The 25,513-nt window shown below is 34.9% G+C and overlaps 1 protein-coding gene across 5 annotated transcripts; it reads left to right on the top strand.

The window, feature by feature from the left end:
• Positions 1 to 6,759: 6,759 nt before the first annotated feature.
• On the top strand, positions 6,760 to 25,183 carry LOC106462135 (BTB/POZ domain-containing protein 17-like). Of its 5 annotated transcripts, none has more exons than XM_022389294.1 (6): positions 7,070 to 7,221; positions 8,031 to 8,108; positions 11,236 to 11,505; positions 15,703 to 15,951; positions 21,522 to 21,709; positions 23,999 to 25,183. In XM_022389294.1, the coding sequence occupies exons 3-6, from the start codon at positions 11,242 to 11,244 to the stop codon at positions 24,801 to 24,803; spliced, it is 1,506 nt and encodes a 501-aa protein (XP_022245002.1). In that variant the 5' UTR covers positions 7,070 to 7,221; positions 8,031 to 8,108; positions 11,236 to 11,241; the 3' UTR covers positions 24,804 to 25,183. The 5 variants fall into 5 exon arrangements, with proteins under 5 accessions (XP_013777482.1, XP_022245002.1, XP_022245003.1 ...); XM_022389295.1 differs by having other exon boundaries at positions 8,031 to 8,112; XM_013922028.2 differs by lacking the exons at positions 7,070 to 7,221; positions 8,031 to 8,108 and adding an exon at positions 6,760 to 6,826.
• Positions 25,184 to 25,513: the final 330 nt, after the last annotated feature.

Here is a 25,513-nt window from a genome sequence, read left to right as displayed (position 1 = left end):
AACCTAATATTGGTAATAACTGCAGCTAATTAAATATAATTTTTCCTTACATTCTTGTTTATAAAGATTAGAAGTCATAATTTTCCTGTACTGAAAATGTATTTCCAATATATACTTACCTCCTCTCACAAGATTAGCTAAAATCCCACATTGAAAAGGAGGAGGGACCGGTGCAAGTGAATAACGGAAGCATCCCCGAAAGCATCTGAAGTATACCCCTGCCAATGAGAAAAATAGATCCAAAGATCAGAGGAGGGGAACTGCACCCCTTCTGAGCCAGGTATACTCTTTGCCCTTGTGTATGATTCGTGAAACACACAGGCAGAAATCGCAAGGTGTAAAGTGGCTACAGTGCATTGGACTGTACTCAGCAAGTCAACTACATTCTAAACCGCCTCTATGAGGTACCCACATCCACATGATGGGAGGATGAAGATTATACCGTCTTCATCTACAACTTAAGAATTGTGGATTAAGATCCAGCCCAATTCCTGGGTACAACACAAGGATCAATATCCTAAAGCAATCCAGAACTGGACATCCAGCAACGAGAGGATGTATTCAACTTGTGTGAGGACTTGTGTTGTTTGGTTCACTCGAATCTAATGCCTCAATGCTGGAAACTAATGTTCGTGCAAAGGTAGGATGACGGCTCCCAATCAAAAGACGAATCAACTCCATATGGTATGGAATGTGTAACAGGAGGTCACATCAACCATTAAGGTGAGGGATCAACTCAAGTGTATGTGTAAATGAATAATAACAGGATCAAGTGATGGATCAACTCCAGTGGTTGTGGATATTGTTGAATATGAAAATAGTATAAGGAGGCCACATCATGCAGGAAGGTGACAGATCAACTCCTGTAATAGTGTCACAAGGCTACATCCACCAGCAATGGGATGGGTCAACTCCTGTCAAGGCCACATCGCATCTACTCAAGCAGAACATCACCACCCTACTCTCGACTGAATGGTTATTCAAGCCAACTTGTCAGTGGAACCCATTCAGAAGGATGCCTCCATGGTCAACCACCCTAGAAGCTTGGAACTGGAAAATGGCATGTACTCCCATACTCCACTCAAAGAAGGGAGGTGAGAATGCGCTGGAGAGGCTGGAGGAATATCATCACCAGAGATAGTGAAAAGGATGAGCAGAATATACTATTTTGAAGAGCAGACCATACCGAGTTATTCACTCAAAGTATGGCAAAGATGGGCAGCTATCCCCCTTCTGCTTTACCCATGCCGGTGGTATGGTCCGGAACAAACATATTTATGAAGTAACTATTGCAAGGTAGATAACCTTTCAGCAGTCTTGTGGAACACCCCATCTCTACAGTGACTGTGCAGAGCCATGAACGAGAGAGGGTGAGTAAACATGGCTAACAGTGTGGATGTTAAGTGAAAGAATACCTGGTCAGGCACCATTTGCCACAGAGCGGGATCCGTGAGAAAAAGAGGACAAGGAATAAAACTAATCAGCTAAAGTCGTACTGAAGTCTGTAGTACAGCCACAGGTGGAAAACAAAACCCCAATTAGGTACAGGAAATAGAAGGATCCCAAAAAATGAAGAATCGATTCCTAGTACCTCAAAATGAGTTACTATGAGCCAAACAAGGCATAACAAATGATAAGGATCAAAGTGGTCATAAAGATGAAAAATGGCAAAAGGATTGGAGACAAGAATCTTTTCTCTTCCCTGGTTACCAGAGTCTTGGGAAGAAAAGACCTATCAGGGTAAAGCAGAACAAATGTGGAATGATAGAGTCAATGCACATGGATTGCAAAGAACTCCAACTGACAACGTCTACAAGCCAACAAAAACAAAAAATTGAATTTAAAAGAAGGGTGAAACTAAGAATACGAAGCTATAGGCTCAAAGGGAGGATGAAACAATGCATGTAAAGCAATTGTAAAACCCCAATTCGGTAACTAAAAAAATAATTTGGGCTGAAGAATACAAAAGGAGAGTAGACATGATAGTACTGGGGATTCAAAAACCTTTCAATATTTGAGATACCGAAAAATAGTGGATAAGGATGCCTTATATGAAGCCACCATAGTTGAAGCAAACACCTGGATGGAGAATGTCTGATCGAGGTTGTCTCAACAGAGACTGCCAAAGTGGAAAAGGTAGAGGTGGACATTCCTGTACATACCAAAGAAGTGGTAACCAAGTTTGAGTTGTTCCATATGGTGCAACCAAGAGAACTCAACAGGAAGTGGAACGAACCATAGTCAGAACCCCGGGGCAATAGCCAAATCATGGGAAAGGCAAACATATGTAAATTTATCCAGTTCTTACTAAACGTATCTGCTACCAACCCTTGAGGATAAGGTATCAAAAACCAAAGAACTGCAGTTGAGAATTCCAATGAGTCACAAAGGCATAGATCATTGGATACCTGAAGAGAGAGCATCCATTCCATCAGAATCATTCGGTTGGGTCGAGACAAGTGATTTGCTAATAAATTAATCACTCCTGGAACATGACATGCTAAAAGATTGATACGATGAGAATGAGCCCAGTAGAGAAGATCAAAGGTACAAAAACAAAGGTCTTGAGAATGTGTGTCTCCTTGACAAGAAATCTGAGATACCACGGTGAACTGACAGAAAGTATCATGACAATTTTTCCTTCAAGAGAGATAGACCTTGAACCATTGCCCAGTGTATTGCAAGGAATTTGAGAATATTGATATGAAGGGTAGACTCGTCTTCCCTCCAAATACCCTGGAACTCCTGATCTAGAAGATAAGCTCCCCATCTCTGAAGAGATGCATCTATGAAGAGATGGAGCTCAAAACAAGGTAGTGAAATGTGTACCCCAAGAGTAGTGTTGTTCTGATACAACCACCATTCACAATCTACAATGGTGCTCCTGAGTCATGAGACAGGATGATCCAAAGGATTGGAATGCATGATTGATTGGTCATGTTGTGACCACTGATGGGACTCATATGAAGTTGACCTAAGGAAAGAGAGGCTTGAGAGATGCCCACATCCCCAAAAGAAAAAGAACCATCCATGCAGTAGGAGAAGGAGACATAAATAAAAGCCTGATGGCTCTTTCAATGGCTTGATGCTCAATTGGGATTGGTTGAGCATGACTTAAGTGAGTATTGGAAAATACACTCAGATGGACAAGATATTGCATCTGTGACAGAATAGATTTCTCCAGTCTAATAAAGAAGCCCACTTTTATGGCTGCTGAAAAGAGAATCTGAAAATGTTGTTCTGCTAATTGATGAGTTGGTGTCAGAAGGAGCTAGTCATCCATATAATGATGTGTGCATTGGCCCAAGGAATGCAGGTGACGAGAAAAGACTCAAACAACTCTCCAGAAGACATTAGGTGCAAAAAATCTGAGAAACCTCCAGGAAGATTCAGATAAGCATTGATAACATCAAACTTAGACATCCAGAGCCCTAGTGCAAAGAGCCATCTCAGGTTTGAGAAAAGATTCCATTGTAAAGCGAGAAGGATCAAAAAATTGGTTGAGTCGAGACAGACTGATGATAGGATACCAACCTCCTGGCTTCTTGGATACAAAGAATAAATGGGAATAAAATCCTGGAAGAATGGGATCGACCCTCTCTACTGCCCTTTTGACTAACAACTCTCTGATGGTCTGGGAACAAAGATCCACTAGCCATGGAAAAACATGGTGAAAGGTAACAGGTTGTGCAGATAATGTAAATTAAATGACCAAACCTGAAGCCAGAACATGACATACCTATAGTACCCATAGATCCTTGGTGAAAGAACTCCGAATGTCCAGAAAGTGAGGTAATTGTGCTCCCACTGTTCCCCTGCCCACAGAATAGTCACCGATGCCATTAGTCCGCCTGAGCCAAAGATCCCCGAAAATACGGATATACTCTATTATGTGAACCAACAGACCTGAGAACCAAAGGAAGAGGTCGGGAAACACTACGGGCCAACACTACCAATTAATGCCAGAAGGACAAGAAGCCAACAATGATAAAGAAGAATGTAAATGAGCTGTAAAAATTATTGATTCTAACGTCTCAGAAACCTCAGAAAAATGTTTCCACCAAAAAAATGTTAACAACAAACAGCCAGGAAACCAAGGAAGGAACTGAAGAAGACAAGCTAATTGAGGAAGATATCAGCAAAATCCCCAACTCATCCTCAAATTGATGAAGGGAATGGTGAAAAGCTTCAGACAAAAGTTAGATTGAACATAAATACCTCAGGACAGTCGTGAGAGTAAGAAGAATCTGAGAAAACTGTGAACTGTTTAAAGTGATCACAGATTCCAATCTAAATCCCCACAGATCCAAAAGGGGTCCATCCATTGAGAATTTAAATATACCTCCTCCTGGCGGTAATAAGCCAAAGTATGTTTTTCCAATAAACTTGAGGGACAAGGCATAGCTATGTTATTGCAAAACTGAGCAGCAAATCTTCCAGCATGATCAGCAATATTAAGAGAAGGAGAAAAACACATGTTAACACTTGCCATCCTTTCTGCCAACAAAGGAGTAAAGTCAAATGCAATGGGAAAGACCTTGCAAACCTGAGTAATCAAATGAAGAAAAGGGGCAGGAAGTAGCTGATCAATATGATCCTCTGTCAAGGCCAGCCTTGTAGAAAAAGGAGCCAGAAAAAAACGAGTATAAATTTTCCCTAACTTGTCTTGGATCATTTGCAAAAGCCACCTCAGAACTCTCAGTCTGCATATATGTCTCCATGTAGCAACCGATCATATCATGGACAGCTTTGACTGAGAGTGACCCCTCCCCTGGCTGTTGACAAACATCAGACAGCAGAGGTGGAAGAGAAGAGGTGTGGTAGGTCTCCATAGTAGAAACATTAACTCAAAGTCGTAACATAAACTGAGAATAATCACAACACTCCTGCTTATAGAAACCTGTGCCAAATTCTTTGTCCAGAAAAAGTGATTACATTATCTGAATGAGGTGCTTATGCACATTACCTAGATTGATGGTGCACTGAAGTTGGTGGAGAATTTTGCAAATTAGAATTTGCCAAGGGAAATCGAGTGGGATATAAAAGACTGGAGCAAGCACTTTCCATGCTTAGATGGGAAAAGAATGGAAACCCTGGAGATAGAGATACAGCTATAGTGTCAATGGAGGTGTGTTTTGGAATGTCATTGCCGAATACAAATGGTGGTTATAAAAGATTCTATTAAAAGAATTTTCCACTCATTCCTAAAGTTTTGCAAAAAAGGGTGGTATGTGATGGCTGCTCAACTGCGTGACTAGGGCAGTAAGTCAAGCCATACAATAAGTGGCTATTCAATAATTAAATTACTTAGAATCAAAAATGTTATTAGTAACTAGCTGCAACCTACAAAAATTTTCAGTGGTTTTTATGCTCTTCAGTTGAATTATTCCTTATTGGTTTTGAACGAACTACACATGTCATATTTTAGACCTAAATAAGTTGAGAAAGCCTGTAAAAATTGTATTTAATGTAATGTTAATTTTGTTTATGAAATTACATGTGGGTTAAGTGTTGTTTGTGGGAAATTCTTTACAAGTAAAAAAACTAAAGTTGGAATCAAAGCCAGTCATCATGTTATGACAATGGCCTTGTGCCATCGTGTAGCATACTCATTCCATTAAAAGTGTGACTAAGCAAAAAATAGCTATGGTGATTTTGAATAGAAATGCCGGAATGTAATCCAGACTCCTCAAACAAAGGCTTTTCTAAAGATATGAGATTTGTAGCACTTGATCGAGGAATTTGTGTAAAAAGTTCTGAACAGAGACAAATGCAAGTATTGTTACGACAGTGGAAGTCACATGACGTTGGTAACACATCATGAGTTTCTAGAAGGATCATGACTGTTCCTGGCAACTCTAGTGTTTGCCAGATGCCCTCTATTTTTGTATATAAGCCCGGCAAATAAAGCGGAGATATAATAGCAGATTGAAGAGAGATATAGAGACAGATAATTGAGTCAAGTGAGCGGTAGTGACCGTAAGTAAAGTGCATAAATCGTTGTGGATTATAGCGTGTGTTTAAGTTAATGTGACTGTGAAAATTAAGTGTATTGCAAAGTTGTATTGAGAAAGAATAAACTAGTTTTATTCAAAGAAAGGTCTTGTATTGCTGAAGTTTCTCGGGGAGAATTTATACCGGAAATTAACAAACGACCAGATACGTAACAGTATCCTAACTTTGAACTAGAGAGGATGCAGATAGTTAACAGCACTGATAATCAACTCTTGAGCTACTCTTGTATGACCAAATAGTGGGGTTTGATCATCACTGTTACAGCGCACTTATGACGCCAAAGTATGTATCGCGGGTTTTATAGCAACAGGCAGCATTTAACAGACAGTTTTAAACGATTAGTTCAGGAGAGAGGAAGAAATCGAAGTCGTACCTGACCCTACCAGGTCTATAAAGACCTAAAACCCGGTGCTGACCGATCGCATAATAACCACCAAATCCCTCCCGGCCGTATAATCATAAACAGTTATAAGAAGAAGAAAATGCCACGCGCCCTTTTGTTGTTGTTTCTGAGAAGCAGAGTAGTTCACATAAAAATTTATCTGTTCTTTATAATTTTCGCACGATGTGCTATTTGTGATAGACTAAGGGGAAGTTAGCTAGCCAACATCACCCACTGTCAACTCATAGGCCATTCTAATCGAATAGTGGGATTAAACCTCACTCTTATAGCGCAAGCACGGCTACAAAGAGCAGGGGGCTTTTTCTTTTTCTTTCTTTCTTTCCTTTTAGCTGTAATGGGGTACTAACCATAGAACATCAGATCCACAGTCCGGCTCATTGGATTCTGAGCCACGCTCAGCCTAATAATGTTTGTATATATTTTTATTAAAACAAAAATAGAGAGAAAGAAAAAAATCATAAAATAATTACAGAGAATGTCAATTGTTTTTCCAATAATTCCTGAATGAACTATTTATAATAATGATAAGTATGTATCTGTGTAAGTTCTTGTCAAACACCAGACTATCGCGCAAGATGTTATTCGTGTTGGAAAATAAATATGGTATATATCCCGGATGGTTGGTTTTGCTATCTGGCGGTCACATACAGATTCACAATTATTTAACAGCTGTTAAACCTAACTGTAGCTGTAGTACTACGACTACGAATAGTAGACAAGTTATGAACGTTGTGTATATAATATATTAAGTTTTTTAGTTTAATGTAACTAACATAAACAAGGAATCTATTAAAGTATTGGAAGTAAGGTGTGATCAGTATTAAAAGTTAACATCTGATTGTAGTTTTTAGCCACCATGTTTTTAATTAAAGTAATTATTAATTAAAAATGATAACCGTAACTTCTAGTTCTACATATTAATTATCAATAGTAATACTGTTATATCTACGATATATACCAGAAAGTATAATATTAATATTACTACTATGGAATCTAGATTTTAATGATCATATACACTTAGGTATTTTTATGTTTGTATATTTAAAAAATTCAATTTAAGCGTTTTATTCTACTGTTAGTATTAATATTTGAACATAAATTGGTAGAAGATGTAATCAAATACAAATACTAAATATACTACGTAGCCCATCACATGTCTGAAAATATACTACTAGTTACTACTACTAACCCAAATGTCAGGCCAAGTACTTACTGGTGTGTGAAATTGTAAGCAGAGTATTTAGCCTGATATTTGGACTACACGTGAATGTTCAAGTGTACTTAATTTTTGCTGTGAAAAAAAAATGTTGATGTATATTTATGGCCATTCTTCACTTTTGAACTGTTGAAGAAAACATACAACACTGAGTGAAATACAGCTACAGTGCAATACATCAATGAACTACAACTATAAAAGAAAGTATAGTGCAATACAATAGTGAAATATTGCTACAATGAAATACAACGTGATTCACATAGAATAGTAATTGACACAAAATATTGTTGTTTTTGATTTTTGCAAGACTTCACTGTTATGTATACAAATGTATATATCTTTATTATATAAAAATGCATACATCTGTTACATTTGTATTTTATTTTTTACATAAAGAATCTGGAAATCTGCTCATTGCTCAGAGTGGTTGCAGTTGATTGTGAAATCTTACTTATTGGCTTCACCCACTGGTTGGTAGGTGTGTCACAATAAGACTAATGTGATATTTACCACTATTGTTTACTGAATAAATCTGTTATTTTGATAATTTTGAACATTTTTCATTTGTGAATTTTTTGATTAATGGACTCTTTGTTTGAAAGGAATACATTCCTTTTAAGCTAATAAATATTTGAAAAACCAATATTTAAATATTTGACTCTTAGATAGGTCCCTCAATCTAACTCTCTTACTAATCTGTTATCATTTTTGTCTGAGATATTACTTGTTATCTGGATGATTTGGTATACTTAGATTTTCATATTGATAGGGGTTGTGGTAGGGTAGGGTGGTTGAATGGGAAAAACCAAAAGGGTGTCATTAATGGAGAACAACCAAACTGGACATTTGATATTAGTGGAGTACCTCTAGCTGTATTAAGGATGTTAAAATATTACAGAACAGCATGAATCAGTTGGTTTGTTGGACAAATATTTGATAAATAACAGTTTATCTTACAGGAATGTGTTAAGATCTTTTGATTCAGTTTCTGTTGAGAAAAGAAGGATAGGTTTGTAATTAAGCATAAAGCTACACAATGGGCTATCTGTAATCTGCCCAGGCTAGGATCCAGCTAACACAGTTTCATTTTTTTAACAAGGTGATTGGCTTATGGAACGAGTTGCTATTGACAGAAATGGAAGCTGTCACTTTACAGAAGTTTAAAAAGAGAATTGGTGGTTTTCTGAAAAGTAAAGGGTGGGTTTACATTTTAAATTATCTTGAGGATGGGTGTGCAAGGATAGTGTTGAAAGGCCAAAAGGTCCCTTGTTCATATGTTTTGATACTTCACAGTTTGTGAAAGTTAATCTCAGTTTGATTATTATGTAGAAGTACTAATGGTCGATCAAGTGCTTTTGCGCAACATTTTAAAATTTAGCCTTTTTATGAATCAAAACAAGGTTTAACAACATTATCATAAAAGGCCTTTCACATGCTGAATGATTAATCACTCCTACAAGCTTAAATTCTTCAGCCTTGTAGTGAGAGGGCAATTTTTTTTTCAAGTGAATAACAAATCTGTCTATACATAATCTTATCATTTTCAACAAAATGATTAGGAGATTTGTAAAAAATACCAGTTTAAATATCTTTCTTTTTCTTTTTTTGTCGGGGATGTAGACTCAAACACACAATGTTTACAAACTTTGGTATTACATGTTGATGTCTCATAAACATTCAACCATTTTTAAATGAAAGATATCAGACCTCCTTTTTATTCTCACAATCAATACTGATGGCTTTAAGTTTTTAAAGCCTCATTTCTAAAATGTTTTTTCTGACCAAGGCTCTAAATGTCATTGATATCTAACAGCAACTAAAATATCCTGTAAAAAATAAGCTTGTTGCTTTGTACTTTGATATAATAACTTATTAGCATTATGTCTCTACATAGCACAAGTCAAAAAGTAATTTTAAATAGACTAGTAATACCACCAGTCACTTCTTCAAATGCTCTTTCATAAAGTGCTTAAAAGGACCACATCAGAATCATCAGCTAAATGCTCTGCTTTACCTTTAAACTTTACTTACAGGTTTAGCCTACTTACCTGAATATTCTTATGTATCCTTGCTAATAATTTATTTACTATTTGTACTTGTTCAATATTTCTAGTCTGAGTAAGAACTTTTGAAAGAACTTATTGACCTCTCTCTAAAACATAAACTAACTAAGTAGTTTTTTTTTTTTACTTTTCTGATAACTCTTTTTAATCTGACAGTAACAATACAGAAAAACATTTTATGCAACATCCTTAGGAAGTAAGTAATCTTAACTAAAAAAAAACAAGTCTTGACCTGGGTTTATAAATCTTATATGCACTACTTGATATATTGAAGTTACCATTACTGATTTAATCAATTTTAAAATGCAGGTGCGTTTCTAATAACTTTGAATGTATAAACTAGTTTACGTTATAACTAGGTGTGTTTTATGAAATACTGTATGCTCATGGGGCATAACTTTTCTCTGCATTTGTTTTTCGAAAGTTTCTTATACCTCCTTTAATATGTAAATGAAAGCTGAACAGAATAGTTTAAATGAAATTAAACATTATATTATGTAAAGACAGAATAGTAACCTTCATAATATTTAAACTATTTCTTTTTTGTTGGTCTTAGAATTTTGTTTTCTATCCCACAGAGACAACTTTGAAGGTTTCATATTGTTTTTGATTTTTTTACTAATCAAAAATACATTCTTTATCTGTAAGAAGTCAGTATAGAGTTCTGTAAGAATTCATGCTAGATAGTAGGGCCTGTAACTTAAATGATAATGTGGTTATTCATTAAAGCCCTTTAAGCTGTAGAAAATTTCAAGTCAATCTAGATTATTTTTTAGTCTTTATTAGATGACTCGTACTTGTAGTTGTATTCACATCATTAGCAGTTTTTTCAGGGCTAAGTACTTGAAGATGGAAGTTTGGTGAAACACCACTCATATTACATTTGTATACATTTATAACTAAAATTGTTTCAAAAAATGCACCATGAAATCTGTTTTGAGTGAAGTATTAGAATTTACTATATTTTCTTTTCTTTTAATACTATAAAAATAACTTTGTTACTAGAAAGCTGGGTGATGCTGGAAATGCAAATTTATCAACAGCCTTGTGATGTTTCCTTGCTCTTTCTAAGAAGAAATGTTCCTACTTTGCACTTTACATCATAGTATTTAACACAAATTAAACATGTCTCTTGGAAGGTTGAAAGAAACAAACCATAAAAACAAATATATATATATATGTTTTAGGAATTCTGTTTGAAATAGGTTCTTGTAATCAAAATCATTGTCTTTTCAAGATTTTAACTTGCATGTTATTGAAAGTAGCATTTTCTAATAATACAGTAAGCTAAAATCTAAGTTTTGTGAAATTTTTATCTTATCTGCTTATTACAGGTAGATTATTCTAACTTATTTACATCAGAATACTTTTTTCTACATGTTTCAATTTTATCTTTCATTTTTGACTTTTTTTATCATGATGACTAACTTGATAAATCCTTGTAAAGTCAAGTGTTTGTAGTATTGTTTTTTTTTATCCATTTACATCATGGATTGTAAAGTTTTATCAAGAAAAGATAATGATATGAATGTTTTTAGGTTGAGATGACAGACAATCGACATAGAACCCCAATATTTCAAGGAGGAGATAACAATGAAAATTCTGATCAAAAACCTCATCCAGTCAGTGAAGGACATAAGTTTTGTGATAAAGATCACACCCAACAAATTGATAATTCTTCAACTGTTTTGGAAAAAATTGCTGGTTTATATGCTGAGCGGCTGCTCTCTGATATCACTCTTGAAGTTGGAGGAAAGAAGTTTGCAGCTCATCGTCTAATTCTCTGTGCTTCTAGTGATGTGTTTCAGGTGTGTATATGTTTTTTCAATTACAGTAGCTCACAGTGATATTCACACATGTGTATAGAATATTTAACAATGTTAATAAGCAGAACTTACATTTTGTTATTTTCAAAAATAGTCATATTTTACCACAGATAATTTTTTTTGTCATTAATAATTTTCTATTGTCATTTCATCAACATTTTAACTTTTAAATATAGTTGCAATAATTTTGACCATACTTATCCTAAAATAGTTGAATGAATGAACATCCATGTCTTTAATCATCACAGGTAAAAATATCAGACACATTAGGATGCTTATTTTGATATCTCTATATGTGTTTTCACACCTCTACAAGCCACTTTGATAAAGAAAAATATAAAGGCTTTCATATTGTGAACATAGCAGAAATTTTAAAAAAATTAGTAAATTGTTTTTGTTGCTATTTTAATTTGCAAGTTTTTTTGCTTCTCAAATTACCAAATGAAATAAATTATAAATGGCAACATTGACGATATACAAGAGCAATAACTAAATCAAGTATAATAGACAACAGTATGTTCAAATAAATGTAGAGTAGTTGGTAATAGTATATTGGTAAGTGGACACAGTAGCTAACAATGATGTTTATGAATTAAGTACAAATAAATATGGCTTATTTCAATTAAAATAGTTAATAGTGATTATCTGATATATCGATAAGATATCTGACAGTGATAATGAGTTAAATGAACACATTGATAATCCAGCAGTGTTCAAATAAATGGATACAGAGCTAACATTAATGTTAAATAAGTGAATATCATATCTAACATTAATGTTTAAGTGGATACAGCAGCTAACAGTTGTTTTCAGGCAAGTGGATGCATTAGCTGACACATATGTTCAGGGAAGTGGATACAGTAGCTAATGTGTTCAGGCAAGTGGATGCAGTAGCTAACAGGTGTGTCCAGGTAAGTGGATACAATAGCCAAGAGATGTGTTCAGGCAAATGGATGCAGAAACTAACAGATGTGTTGAGGTAAGTGGATACATCAGAAAACAGTGAAGTTCAGTAAAAAAGGATACAATAGCTAAAAGTTATGTTTAGTTAATTGGTTGCAATAGCCAACAGTGGCATTCAAGTAAGTAGGTACAACACGAAATAGGTTAAGTTGTTAGCAGAGAAGCTGCAGAAAATAAGTTCAAGATTCTTTGCTTAAAAAATTATTCTGGGATGTAAATTATATGTTTCCTTTTGGTTCCTTGTTGTAGTTTCCTTTGTGTTGCTTTGTTATCAGCCAGCCAGTAGGGTAGGAAATGTGAACTGCCCCTAGACTAATTGGCAGATTATTTTTTAATATATGTATTTTAGAGAAACTTGATTTTTCTGTTTTCATTTAGGCATAACTCTTTGTTGTTTGATGTGGTGTTTCTGTAATTTTTTATAGGATTGGTGCATATCCCTAGTATGTGTATAAAACTAGTGTATGTAAAATAGTGTGTATATGTGTAATTTAAATCACTGCAAAGTTGGAGCAGTTTGTAACTATTTATCCTTCATAGGTTTCTAAATCATTCCCTGCTTTCCTCACATTGGAATTTACAAACACATGAAGGGAAGTGTATTAACAATGAATTGTGATTGGCTACACAGAAAGGAGGCATGTTCAACAGCAATAAAGACTGAATAGAATTTACCAAAAAAAAAAGGTGGTTGGTTGAGAATTATCCTAACAAGTATGGACATTTTTTAAACACAGAAATTTATTGTTGGTTTTTGAATCTCTTCATTGATGAATTACTTATCTTGAATGGAGTTTTTTCCGTAAGATCTTAGACTTCTTCTGTATTGTATTTTACTTTAAAGTCCAAAACATTTACCATCAAGGTAATGTACATGGTGAAGGGACCTCCCAGAGAAAGTTCTGTTTACCATGTTTGGTATCCAAACATCCATCCATGTGTTTGCCGTGCTTGGCATCTTGCTAAGGAGAGGATCCAGGTGGTTGAAGGGTGTCATCTTGATGGGTCAGTTATATCAGTGTCACTTTGACCTTGAATTTATGTAGCTGGGTGGCCTTGGGGTGGCTTCCCCAGGGTCAGTTGGCTGGTCCTGTTGGGCTAGGGTCAACTAAGTGCCATTGTTGGACCTTCTGAATGGGTGTTGTGGACTTTGTGTCTGGTGCTGATGTTTGGGTATAGTGCCCACAAAATCCTGGCATAGCTACATTGTCATTGTTTGGTGTTATAGTGAGCCTCTTGTAGGGCTCTGTTGTGGGTGGGGTCAGTGGGCTCTGAATATTCTCCATTTCTTATGAATCTCTCACCCAGTAACCCCCCAAAAAACATAAAAGAAACCGCATTTATTGGAAATCAACTACTTATAGAAGACTTTTCTACAGTCACCACCTCCTATTGTGCCTATACCTCTTTTTTAATTCTTTATTCTCTGTCTGACAAATCTTTAGGGCAAATGTCTTCCTTTTTCATTCAGAAGGGATTAGAGGGCTTACTGGCTCTCTGAAGTCAGTCAAAAAGTTACATTCTGGGGATATCTTGGTGGAAACATCTACATCAAAACATAGCAAATTCCTCCTGAAATCAAAGGCTATTGGGGAGACACATATTTAGGTAACTCCCCATGCTACTTTGAATTACCCATGAGGAGTAACCACTGAGAGAGATTTAAAGAACATCACTGAGTCAGAGATCTTCGCTGGTTTCTCCAGTCAAGGAGTATCTACTGTGCATCATATCTCTACTCATAAAGATGGAATTATGCAGCCTACCAGTGTCCTTATACTGAAGTTTATATCACCATGTCCACCTGCCACTTTCAAGGCAGGTTATCTGAACTGTAAGGTATGGCCCTATATTCCTAACCCTCTCAAGTGTTTCCAGTGTCAGCATTTCATACATTCTAAGGGGTCTTGTCGTGGTTTTTTGATGTGTACTCGTTGTGGTGGCAAAGACCATGATGCTTGTGAGTGCCAGTTGGACCCTCACTGCATCAATTGTGATGGTCCCCACCTCTCATACTTTCATTCTTGCCCAAAGTGGGTAGAGAAAAAAAGAGATACAGCAATTGAGGACTGCAAACAATATTTCTTATCCAGAGGCTCAGAAGTTGTTGTCCCCTGTTTTATCTCGAACATATGCTGCTGCACTTCATTACATTGTTACAGTGGGAGTGCAGGCAGAACTTTCTGTGCCTTTAACTGAGTCTTTTGTTGTCTGTGATATTGAAGTCACAACTGCCCATGTCTTTCTTTTGTGCTGTTATTATGACTGCAGATGGCAGCACCATTTTCAACATGATTTTTCTCAAGGTTTACCCCTAACATTGGACAGTGTCATTAGCGATGGTGACACTGTCCAGATTGATTGTGTTCTTTAGCTTTTTACAGACCACTGGCTTTTTTACTTCAATTTATTTTTTTTATCTGATTTTTGGGTATTGTTTAGGTTTTAGCTTGTTTTCTTTATGCTTTTTTTTTTGTAGTATTTAACTTTGTTTTTATATTGGTTGTTTGGTGCAGATAGGATTGTTGCTTTGTACCAATAAACTCCAACCAGTTGAGGACCTGGAAATGGCAATAAGGAAAAAACATCTGCATAAATTGAGATTTAAAATTATCTATGTATGTGAGCACTACGAATATTGGAGTCTGTGAAATCAGGAAGAGAAATAGATAATAGTTATATGGGAATTTGTGGATAGCAACATTTATTTTTGTTAGAATTATTCAGAAATATGAAGTATAATAAAAAGCATGGGGCACTTTTGAAGAAAAGAAAATCATGTTATTGTAATTACATAATTATATTTATGTCTTGTAATTTTATGCAAAACATAAAAAAAGAATTTATCAAGAGTGTGAAGTAAAGATTTATTTCTAACAATATTTTTGGGTGTTTTTGCACTAAGTATTTGAAATGCATGTACTACCTTTTCATGTCTTTGACATGTATTTAGGAGACTAATAATCTTCAAATTAGTGTGTTTCACAGAAGATATTTTGGTGTGTGTGCCTGAAAGTAATCAGTTGTAATCTTAATTCACATGTATCAAGCTTTTATGTGCGTAATATATGACTTATCATTGATTTCAGGAACGTGTTCATCATATTAGATACAAGTCAAAATAACAACTTTTCCCAGGTGTTTTTAAGGAACTTACAAATTACAGAAGTTTTATGATTCTTGTTTTTTCTCATATTTTCTTTTCACTAAATCAAGGTGATGCTGATGAATCCTAACTGGACAGAGTCGCAAGAAACAAAGATTGTTCTACAAGAAGATCCTGCTTGTGTATTAGTGTTTCCAGACTTCTTGAAGTATTTGTATACAGGCAAGATTCACATTAACCACTTCCTAGTACTTCCCCTGGTCACCCTGGCTGATAAGTACAATGTCAAAGATTTAGTGAGGCTTTGTGTGGACTATATGTGTCGCCATGTTGTTTCAGCAACTAAACATAACCAGCTGGTAAATGTTTAATCTTGTCTAAAATAAATGCACTCCAATTTAGTTAAAATCAAATAAAATATATATACTTTTACAAAGTAAATAGATAGATAGTTACAAATACTATTTGCAGTTCAGTAACAATTCATATGTAATTTTTATCAAAATCATTTAATTTTTGTGCATTTTTAACAAGGGTTTATCAATACCATGGAAGAGATTTTTGAAGAACTGGAGCAAAGGAGATGAGTAATTAAAATTTCATGAAGTGTTTTTTCAGATTGTACAGAGTTTTGTCTATACAACAACTAAGGAACACAAGTGAAAAAAAAACTACAAATAATAATAATATTACTTTAAATAACTTCAGTTTTGTGGATCTTATTGAATGAAAATTCTTGCTTCTATGTATCTGGAACCTTTTGAGGCCCAGACTCTCCATTTGAGTTTTTTTTATTCTACTTAAATGACAAATGGAGGTACTCTGACAACAGTGAGCAGAATATTGTATATCAGGTAGTTGGTTTTATTCTACAACTTTCATCTTGGATCAAGGACTCTCTGCCTTATGTTTCTATAGCTTCTATTGAGTCTACCATGTTTTTATACAAATTTTACTCTCTTTTCCTACAGCCTGGATTTGTTTCTGGTTCTTCTATCATTGATGAGGATCAAATAACCCAATTTTTGTCTATCACTGCTTTGATCATTCAGGTATATGATGTTTGTTTTTCTATTTCTCTAGTTATTTCTGCTGTTTCATGGGTGAGAAGTGGTATAGCTCTGGAATAAGAGCTGCTAAACCAGGTTCAAATCCATGCAATATCCCAAAATCTTTCTTGCATTTTCAGATGTAGGTACATTATACAAGTGACAGTCAATCCTTTTATTATGGATGGTGGAGTGTAGGTACATTATACGAGTGACAGCCAGTCCTTTACTGTGGATGGTGGGTAATTGTGTGTTGCTGCCTTCCCTCTTGTGAGTAGTTCAAAATTATGGGTGAATGCATACAGCCTTAGTAGCTTTGACATAATTACTGGTACCAGTTATTGCTACGGACAATATTCCAACAACAACAAAGACAGTTTTACTGGGAAAGGATACACCTACCCGATCCCCACACTGCCTCAGTTTTTTCTTACGAATTTGCCCAGTTAACTTGATTTCTTAGTTTTGGGGATTTGATTGGTTAGGATGCCTTCCTATCTAAAGTTTGACTCCCTCATCTCTCAGGGAATGCCATTTGATGCACTTCCTTCAAGACAAAGTTTTTGTTTTGAGTTCATCATCTTGCGGCCCCTTTTTTTTGGTGTCCTCCCTCTTAACAGACCAGTTTTGGACTTACTTTGTTGGGAACCCTGGGTCACACATGGGCATTCTCTGTAGTTCATAGTTAATGCTCCAACTGTTTTCATCTTAATCTTGATAGCTTTTGCATGGAAGATGTATTACTACATCTATATGGACATTTGGTTCTTCTAGCCTCATTCTGGGAGGTATCTTCTGGTCTGACCTCCCTTCTCTTGCAGGAGTTAGCTGGTTAATCTCTCTAAGCTTGTGTTGACTCCTACTTCATACTTATTTCATTTGGGAGTCTTTCTCAACTCATTTGCTTGGTGAGCTCAGTCTTTTTTTATGTCTTTGAGGCATGAAGCTTTTGGTTTCCCAGGCTCTCATGTCTCCTTTTCTTCTTACATCAGAGAAATTTTGTTCTCTTGCCTCTCTAGAGCCCCTTCTTCTTTTGGATGTACCTAACTGATTCCTTTTCAGTGATCTCTGTCTGATCAATGGAATATATCCAGTGATTAACCAACTTTTCTCTTCACCTGTCACTGTGATGTTGGCACGATTGTTACCACGTCACCCTTGGCATCCTTTTTAATCCACCTTGCTTTAACTTGCGTATGTTTATGGATACCTCTCTTGCTGGGTGAGATACAATTCTAGACAACATCACTATTTCCATAGTTGGTTGTGCAGAGGAGCAGTTTTTCCAGATTGCCTTCTTCAAAATGTTGGCTACCATCTTCTGTCACATTTGTTACAATCCTTTTGTATAATTTCCTTTTCATTTCTTAGATCATTTGACATGGAGGTACTTGAGCTCTCTGCTTTCTTGCTATTTCCTCTTTTTAACTTATGACCACAATATCCAATTTTGAGCCTATCACATCCCAAGGGCTTTGTACTTTATAATAGATCAGCTATCTTGCCCAGATTAGTCCTTTTCTACAGAGTGGTCCCCACATCCTCTGGTGTTTCAATAGCTTTGTTCCCCCTTTGAAAGTCTTCTTGTCTTTATATATGTAACTCTCATTCATACCAATCTTTCACTCTTGGTCACCAGTCCAAGCTTCTGTGGTCCCAGTGATGGATTCTTTGTGTCTGGATTGGTCCAGTCTCTTGCAGTATGCCTATTTTCCTCTTCATCTTCCTTTCAAGGTGTTGTCTGAAGGTTCTTTGACCCCCCCCCCCAATATTAACTGGCTCAGTTGTAGATTTCCACTCTTTCATCTCCTGTGGTTCAGGAGTCTTTACTACTTTCACCTTGCAAGACCTCAGACTTTCATGTTTCACCATCACATGCCATGCCTTTTGTTTTGCATGTGGCTTTTGTGTGTACCCTTGCAAGACAGGCAGGTTTTCTTAGAAAGTAATTTATTCTTGCTGGCCATCCATCATTGTGACTTATCAGTGCAAGTGGATGATTTATCAATGCTGGTCTATACACCACTCCCTTCATTTTGTTTATCTGAATCATTAGAGACTAGAACCTCTAATTAGTTCTAAGGGCTATCACAAGTCCGCTGTCTAAACTTTTAACCTCCCTTTCCCTGCTTTATCTTTCTCTTCAGGCATAATTCTTCTCCTTGCTTAGGATATACATATATGTTGTTTGACATATACATCACTCTTATTTTGCTCTTGTACTCTTTTTTTTTTTTCTGCAGTGATAGGTTGATTTTATTCCTGACTGATCCTTTCATCCCATGACTTGGACTACCTGGGAAGGGGACCAGATGTTTTATTCAGTCAACTTCCCTTCAGTTTTATTTGTATACAACTTTTCAGACCCTTTTGTCTCCTTCTGTCCAGGCAGTACAGTGTTACCTTGCTTGCACAGCTCTATTTAGAGGCAGGCATATCATATTTTCCTGTAGTGGGATCCCTTATTTCTCAAGTTTTCTCACCTTCCACCTTGACTGGATAAGTTAAGCAACCTATTTCACTTGTCTTTTCCACCACTTTTAGACTATGTTCCTGTCATCTACCATCAAGTCCCTGGATGAAACTGTACAAGCAGGGATGTGGACGACCTCAGACAACTTTTTGTCACAATATGTACATCACATCATGGTCCCATCAGCCTCTGCATTTTGTCTCCCTCCAGATGCCATTCTCCTATCTTCCCAGAGGCTCTATAGAGTGGTGTTGTTTGACATATAAGTGAATGCACCTCTTGATAAGAAGTAGGGCAGAGGTATTAATCTGTAAGAGTAGTTCAGGTCAACTCCTACACTAAGAACTGGACAATTCCTGGTGGCTCTGACCAGCTGGATAAGTCTTGAGTTCTCCTCGGGATGCAGGTCTGGGATGATTCATCCCCAAACTGCATAGTCCTGTAAGTATTTCTCCCATACTGTGTGCCTTGATATTATCATAACCATTTTAACTTCTATGGTCTGCTGACCTCGTATGATTTAAATATAGTCCAGTTGAACTGCCTTCAGATTCTATCCATCTTTATCATACTTTATGAACAAGCAGCAATTTTTTGAAATGAATGCCGCTGTAACAGTCTAAAATAACATCCTGCTATGACCAGGGTTCGACAAAAAAACAATTTATTAAACTGTAATAACACTTGAAATAAAATTTAGCACTTATCAAAAACACAGTTAATAAACATGTGCCTGGCTAGGACTTGATACTAATGTTAATGAACAATAAAACATAAATATCAACATTAATTATTTCAATTAATGGAATCAGGAAAAAGAACCAGAAGAAGAAAAGACCTAATTCCAAATAAACAACAACAGCAACACAATATTCTAAAATCACTTTTCTATATTAATAACAATATTAAGTGATGAACAGCAATAATTCACTAACTATCTCATGACTCAGTGTACGAAGCTTATGGCAAGGTATTTATTCACTTTGTTGGGTTAGGAGAGTACATTTCATGTGATCATAAAGTTAAATACTCATTTGCTACATTAATAATATATATACATCACCAATAGGGAAGCTGGTGTCAGTTTCATAACAGATATATATTTACTCAAAATAAATGTGATTAGTTAGAAGGTGAGTTAGCATATTAATGTAACTGAAAATTCAAAGATAAACTAAGCAATAGAAGGTATAATAAATGATAAACAAAATCATAACAAAAAAAATTAATTTGCTATCTCATGCATTTTGTCACCAAGTGCTACTCCCACTATCCCCCTGCCTCATGGGTGACACATTCCATGAGTTTTATGCTTTTTGCTGTATTCTCAGGAAAGGATCATATTTTACACTACTTTCTTCATACCAGTCTCTCCATCATCTCAGTATGTGACTCTAACCATTTTTTTCTGTAGAAAGATGTATATCTATCTGAAATAAATTTTTAAGGTAAGAAAAATGTTAACTTCAGATTATGTTACTCACCTCTCCACAGAAGAAATAGCTTGAATCCTACATTGAGATGATGGAAGGACTGGTATGAAGAAAATAATGTGAAATAATGGAGAGGTGTGTAGAATAGTCTGGAATTAACATTTTTCTTACCTGAAAGTGTATTTCAGATAAATACTCATCTCTCTACAGACTCACCCACCCAACTTCCGTGCTTACGGTGTATTTCTCTTGCCTCATCAAGAATCAGCTTTTGGTTTACACAAAGTACTCAAAAGGAGTGCTGTTCAAGAGAATATGTCACCCTCTGTGTAGGGGTGAAAGTTTGGTTTACACAAACATTTATTGCAGTAGCACGAAATACTAGCTCTTTGTTCTGTGTATAGGTGAGTATATACCTGACATACATTTTCAGGTGAGGAAAATGTTATCTTTAATAAGAGATATTAAGTTAATTATAAAATGCAAAAAAATAATGTAATTGAAAATTTGATTAAAAAGTAAAATACTTTACCATATAATTTTTATGAAATTTCACTTGAATTTTATTTTTTAAATGTCTGTTTCATAAAATAAGTTTAGTTTTAAGTTCCCCCTAAATAAATACTTGGAAGATCTATAAATGACATTCTTCTTCTAGAAGTTTTGAAGGGAATTTTATGCAATCTAAATGATATAAGTTTTTAAAGAGAGAGATGAATGAATTACATTGATGATATGAATAAAAATCATTTTAGAGATTGTTCTACACATTTCTGCAATTCTGTTTTACCAAACATAACAAGAGTATGAGTCTGATCGGAACAGAAACTCATTCATGTCTCCTTCTTATAGTCTTCATATTGTCAGAAAGTAAAATTGTAGTTACTTTTAATTGGAATTGCTTCATGAAATTTTAAGTTTTATTATTTCCACTTACTGAGTTTGTTCTGTACCTTCTTGCTTGATCATTCTAGGTTTCTTGGCTTCAGTATACACTCAATTGTGGACATACAGCTGTTCACAATGCATGTAGTAATTTCATCACATGGAATTTTGAACTTGCTGCACAAATGGATGATTTTGGGTGTCTTGAAACTGATGTTCTAATTCATTTTCTCCAGAAATCTGAACTTGTGGTTAAGGATGAGCTCACATTGTTCCAGTAAATATAAGTTTTTATTTATATACTTTTATTGCAAGCTTACTTTTTAATAGCTACTTTAAAGAAAACAATATTTTGATGATTCTCACTATGAAGTAATGTTTTTTTTTTAACTTTACCATTAACCCTCTTGCTACAGGCAGGTCAAAGTTGAGCATGTCATGACTTTTTAGAGAATTACATTTGAAATTTAGTTAAACTACTTTATTATCATGGTACACAAAATAAATTTGGTATAAAAACGTACTTACTAAATCAAATTTTATTATAATTAAGTTCTTAATTTTATAAGAAAGTATGAAAAAAATTTCGGAAGCTCACCCATAGTGTAGAATTGTGACATTTGCTCTCTAGGTATCCCCTCTTCTCTAATATAATTACCACCCCTCCAAGGAGTACAGAATTTAGCATAAATTACTCATTATAATATTTTTATTACTCAGGCAAACCATAATTTTTATAGCCATCTATCTTGTTTGGTTACAGTCATAAAGTAGAAAATCAAATCCTTCTTGCCACACCATCTGTCATATCCTCTATTTCACAAATTGCCAATATTTTTCTTTGATGTTTTATACAATACTACTTATAATCAATAGAAAGCGAAAGTTTTAATCTATCAAATAACATATTATATTGTGTTGTTTTCTATACAGAGAACTGTCTATGTTACTTCCATTTCAAACCATATTCCCATGAGAAATACATTGACGAGCTTAGCTGAAATATTAACAGCTCTTATTGCATAGTTAGAAATCCAGAAAAATTATGATAGTTATAGGATGTTGTCTGCTTTTTACGTGCTATTATTCTGTGTTCTTATGTGCATTATTTAATTAAATAAACAATTATTTAGTGTTCTAATACCATTATTATAAAAAAGTAGGGTTAAGTTTCACCAAGAGTTGACAACAAAAAAGAAGACCCAGGTAAGTATTATATTTTTTGTTTTATGTGTATTCTTTATTATTATAAAAACTAACTAAATTTCAAAAACTAGAAACATATTAGGTTAGATTTAAGTAAGATAAAGAAAAATAATAATATAAAATTTTCATGAGGTATGCTTGCAAGCAGCTCTTGAGTAGTTAGGGTGTTACATAATTCGGTAGGGTAATGTGAACTACATGTTTGCTGAGTGATTTACAACTTTTATGGTGGTATTATTAGTTAGACAGGGTTCAAAGGGCAAATAAAATTTAAGTAGAAACAGGTGTGTACTGTTACTAGCTTTAAGCCATTTAGGATAAACAAGTCTAGTTACCTGTCAGAAATTGAAGTCATTCTAGAAAGAAAAAAGTAACTTAGATTTACTTCATTTTTTTTTTATTCTGATTATGAGGTCGGTCAAATTGCCCAACCCTATATATAAAGTTTTACTAAAAAACCATTTCAAATTTATTTAGAAGATTTTATAGATTATGCAAATGAAATTTCACAATTTTCAGATGAAAAAAAGTATTTTAAATCTCAACATGAAAATCACTTCGCACTCAGAGCAGTCAACACTTTGACTCAGTATATCCACAGAGAAATATTTAGTAAATGTACTTCATTAAAAGTTTTGATTTTGTGTCTCTAAAAGACTTGTAATGCTTACTGAAAGTATGCAAAAGTTTGTGAAGATACACAAAGTATATTAAAAGTTATTATTGTATGGAAACTAAAGGTCAATTTGGTGTTGAGATTTAAGTCAAATCAACCGAGCCTGTAGCAAGAGAGTTAATTGTGATTAAAATGTTCTGAATATATTCGTTATAAGATGTTTATTTAGAACATTTGACCTCATGAATGCTCATAGAACAAAATTTAGTAGCAGAATGAGAGATTTTTTGCAGTTTTTAAGAATAATACCACATACAGTTGCCTGTGTTGTGTAATTCATCATTGTTCAAGAAATATTAAAACACTGTTTCACTGGTTTTGAACAATAAATAAAAACTAGTAGTTTACATGTTTAACATTTTACACGAGTATACATTTAACTTCATTTTTGTACATATGCCTTTTTTGGAATCTTGAATAACCTCAACATACAAAATAAAAAAAAATATTTTCACTTAGATCAGCCAATTCATTAGTTATCAGATCATGGTTTTCTCCATAAATGTGAAACTTTTGTGATTGTAATTTTTTTGTAGAAAAAAAGTGAGAAAAGAATAAGCAGTTTTTTATATGTTAAGAGTTATATAATTGAAAACAGTTCTAGTTTCAATAAACTCCACGGTTATGTATCGTGGTTGGGTAATTAGGTAAAATGTGTAGTAATAATATGGTTTCATGTTTCAGATGTGTTGCCAAGTGGCTTCAATTTCAAGAACACCGATTAAAAAGCACATATAACCTAACAGAAGCTGCAGAGCACTTTGCAGACTTGGCTGTGGAGGTAATGTCACACATACGTTTCCCCATGATGACCCCTCGACATCTGGCTAGCCTTCTCATCCACTCTCTTACCAGCCGTTTTAAAGACTTTTTTTTTGAACACATGGCAGTTGCCATGTCTTTTCACTCTGGTGAGCAAGGATTACGTTTCTGGAAGGTTCTGGAGGATCCAGATGGTCACCTTTTTTTCACTCCTCGTCTCTACACCACTGAAAGATGGAGTGCATCTCTGATCATTGAAAACTATCCTCTCCTTCCAACATACAGTGTGAGGACATTAGTATTTAATACTCCTGCCAGCTTTGCAGAGTGTCAGAGTGATCATACTTATGAATGGACAGTGGACATCTACCCTAAAGGAGTCTGGTTCAAGAAGTTTTATTTAATTGTATGGCAAGGAACCCTGGAAATGCCGGAGTCAGTAGACAAAACTGTCAGACTTTCTCTTACTTCCAAGGATACAGAAGAAGTAGCTAGAGTCTCAGTAGGCATTTTGATTGGGGGAAAACAGGATGGGATGGAACATGTACGGAAGGTAGTAAAACGTAATTTTGTGTTTTCAAAGGACGAGAGAATACTAAATATAAATGATTTAATTCCATATGATGACCTCAATAACCTTAGAACTGGACGATCTCCATTTCTAGTTGGACCAAATTCTGATGTTCTGAAACTGCATATTGTCATTACACCATTATGGTCAGTATGAATTATCTGTTTGTATGTCTACTATTGACTAAACCATTGCAGAGGTATAACCAGTAATTTTTGAAAAATAAAGTGATATAAGAAGAGACATTATGTTGTTACTGCCTCTCAGTACTCTTGCCTATTGTGGTATTAATTATGCCTTGGACAGTATAACAAGAGGTTTGCTTAATTTATTGAGTAAATAGTGTAATTTAAAAAAAAAACAATTTGAATGATATTGTTAGTTGAGGACATATTTAGTGAAAATTGAATTAGAACTATTCGATGTTCACGTGACTGTTACTGTGTGTTAGAGCACACAAGGCTTGTTTTATTGTTGAAAAACATGCATATAAATGTTGTACGTTTTCTTTTCAGTATAATAAAGATTTACTGACACTTTTGTTGCACTTTATTTTATATTAATATCTTTATAGGCAGCACTAGTAACTACTAGTTAATATTACTTCAAAAATAATTTTATGTTACCACTGGCAAAATATCTTTGAAATAAACAACTTGTGGAAATAAATGAGAAGATTGTTGTTTAGTTAATAGAAAAGGCTACTGAACTATGACATTCAATACTAAATGCATTCCAGGCTGGAACTCCTGAAATGATGTGGAAAGAAGTGTGGCAGGTTTAATCTTTCCATTTAATAACTCACTTTTCAGATGTTTTACTCTGTAACTGATGTTCTTTTCCACCTTAATGATGCTTTTTCTACA

The sequence above is a fragment of the Limulus polyphemus genome, unplaced genomic scaffold (assembly GCF_000517525.1).
Source record: "Limulus polyphemus unplaced genomic scaffold, Limulus_polyphemus-2.1.2 Scaffold1101, whole genome shotgun sequence".
Lineage (NCBI taxonomy): Eukaryota > Metazoa > Arthropoda > Merostomata > Xiphosura > Limulidae > Limulus > Limulus polyphemus.
The sequence above is the reverse complement of the archived record's forward strand: the minus strand, read 5'-3'. Positions and strand labels throughout refer to the sequence as shown.

Coding starts and splice junctions, on each gene's coding strand:
- LOC106462135 (XM_013922028.2), top strand. CDS start 11,242: ATGACAGACAATCGACATAGAACCCCAATATTTCAAGGAGGAGATAAC. Junction 11,506..15,702: donor CTTCTAGTGATGTGTTTCAG/GTGTGTATATGT, acceptor CACTAAATCAAG/GTGATGCTGATGAATCCTAA. Junction 15,952..21,521: donor CAACTAAACATAACCAGCTG/GTAAATGTTTAA, acceptor TGATCATTCTAG/GTTTCTTGGCTTCAGTATAC.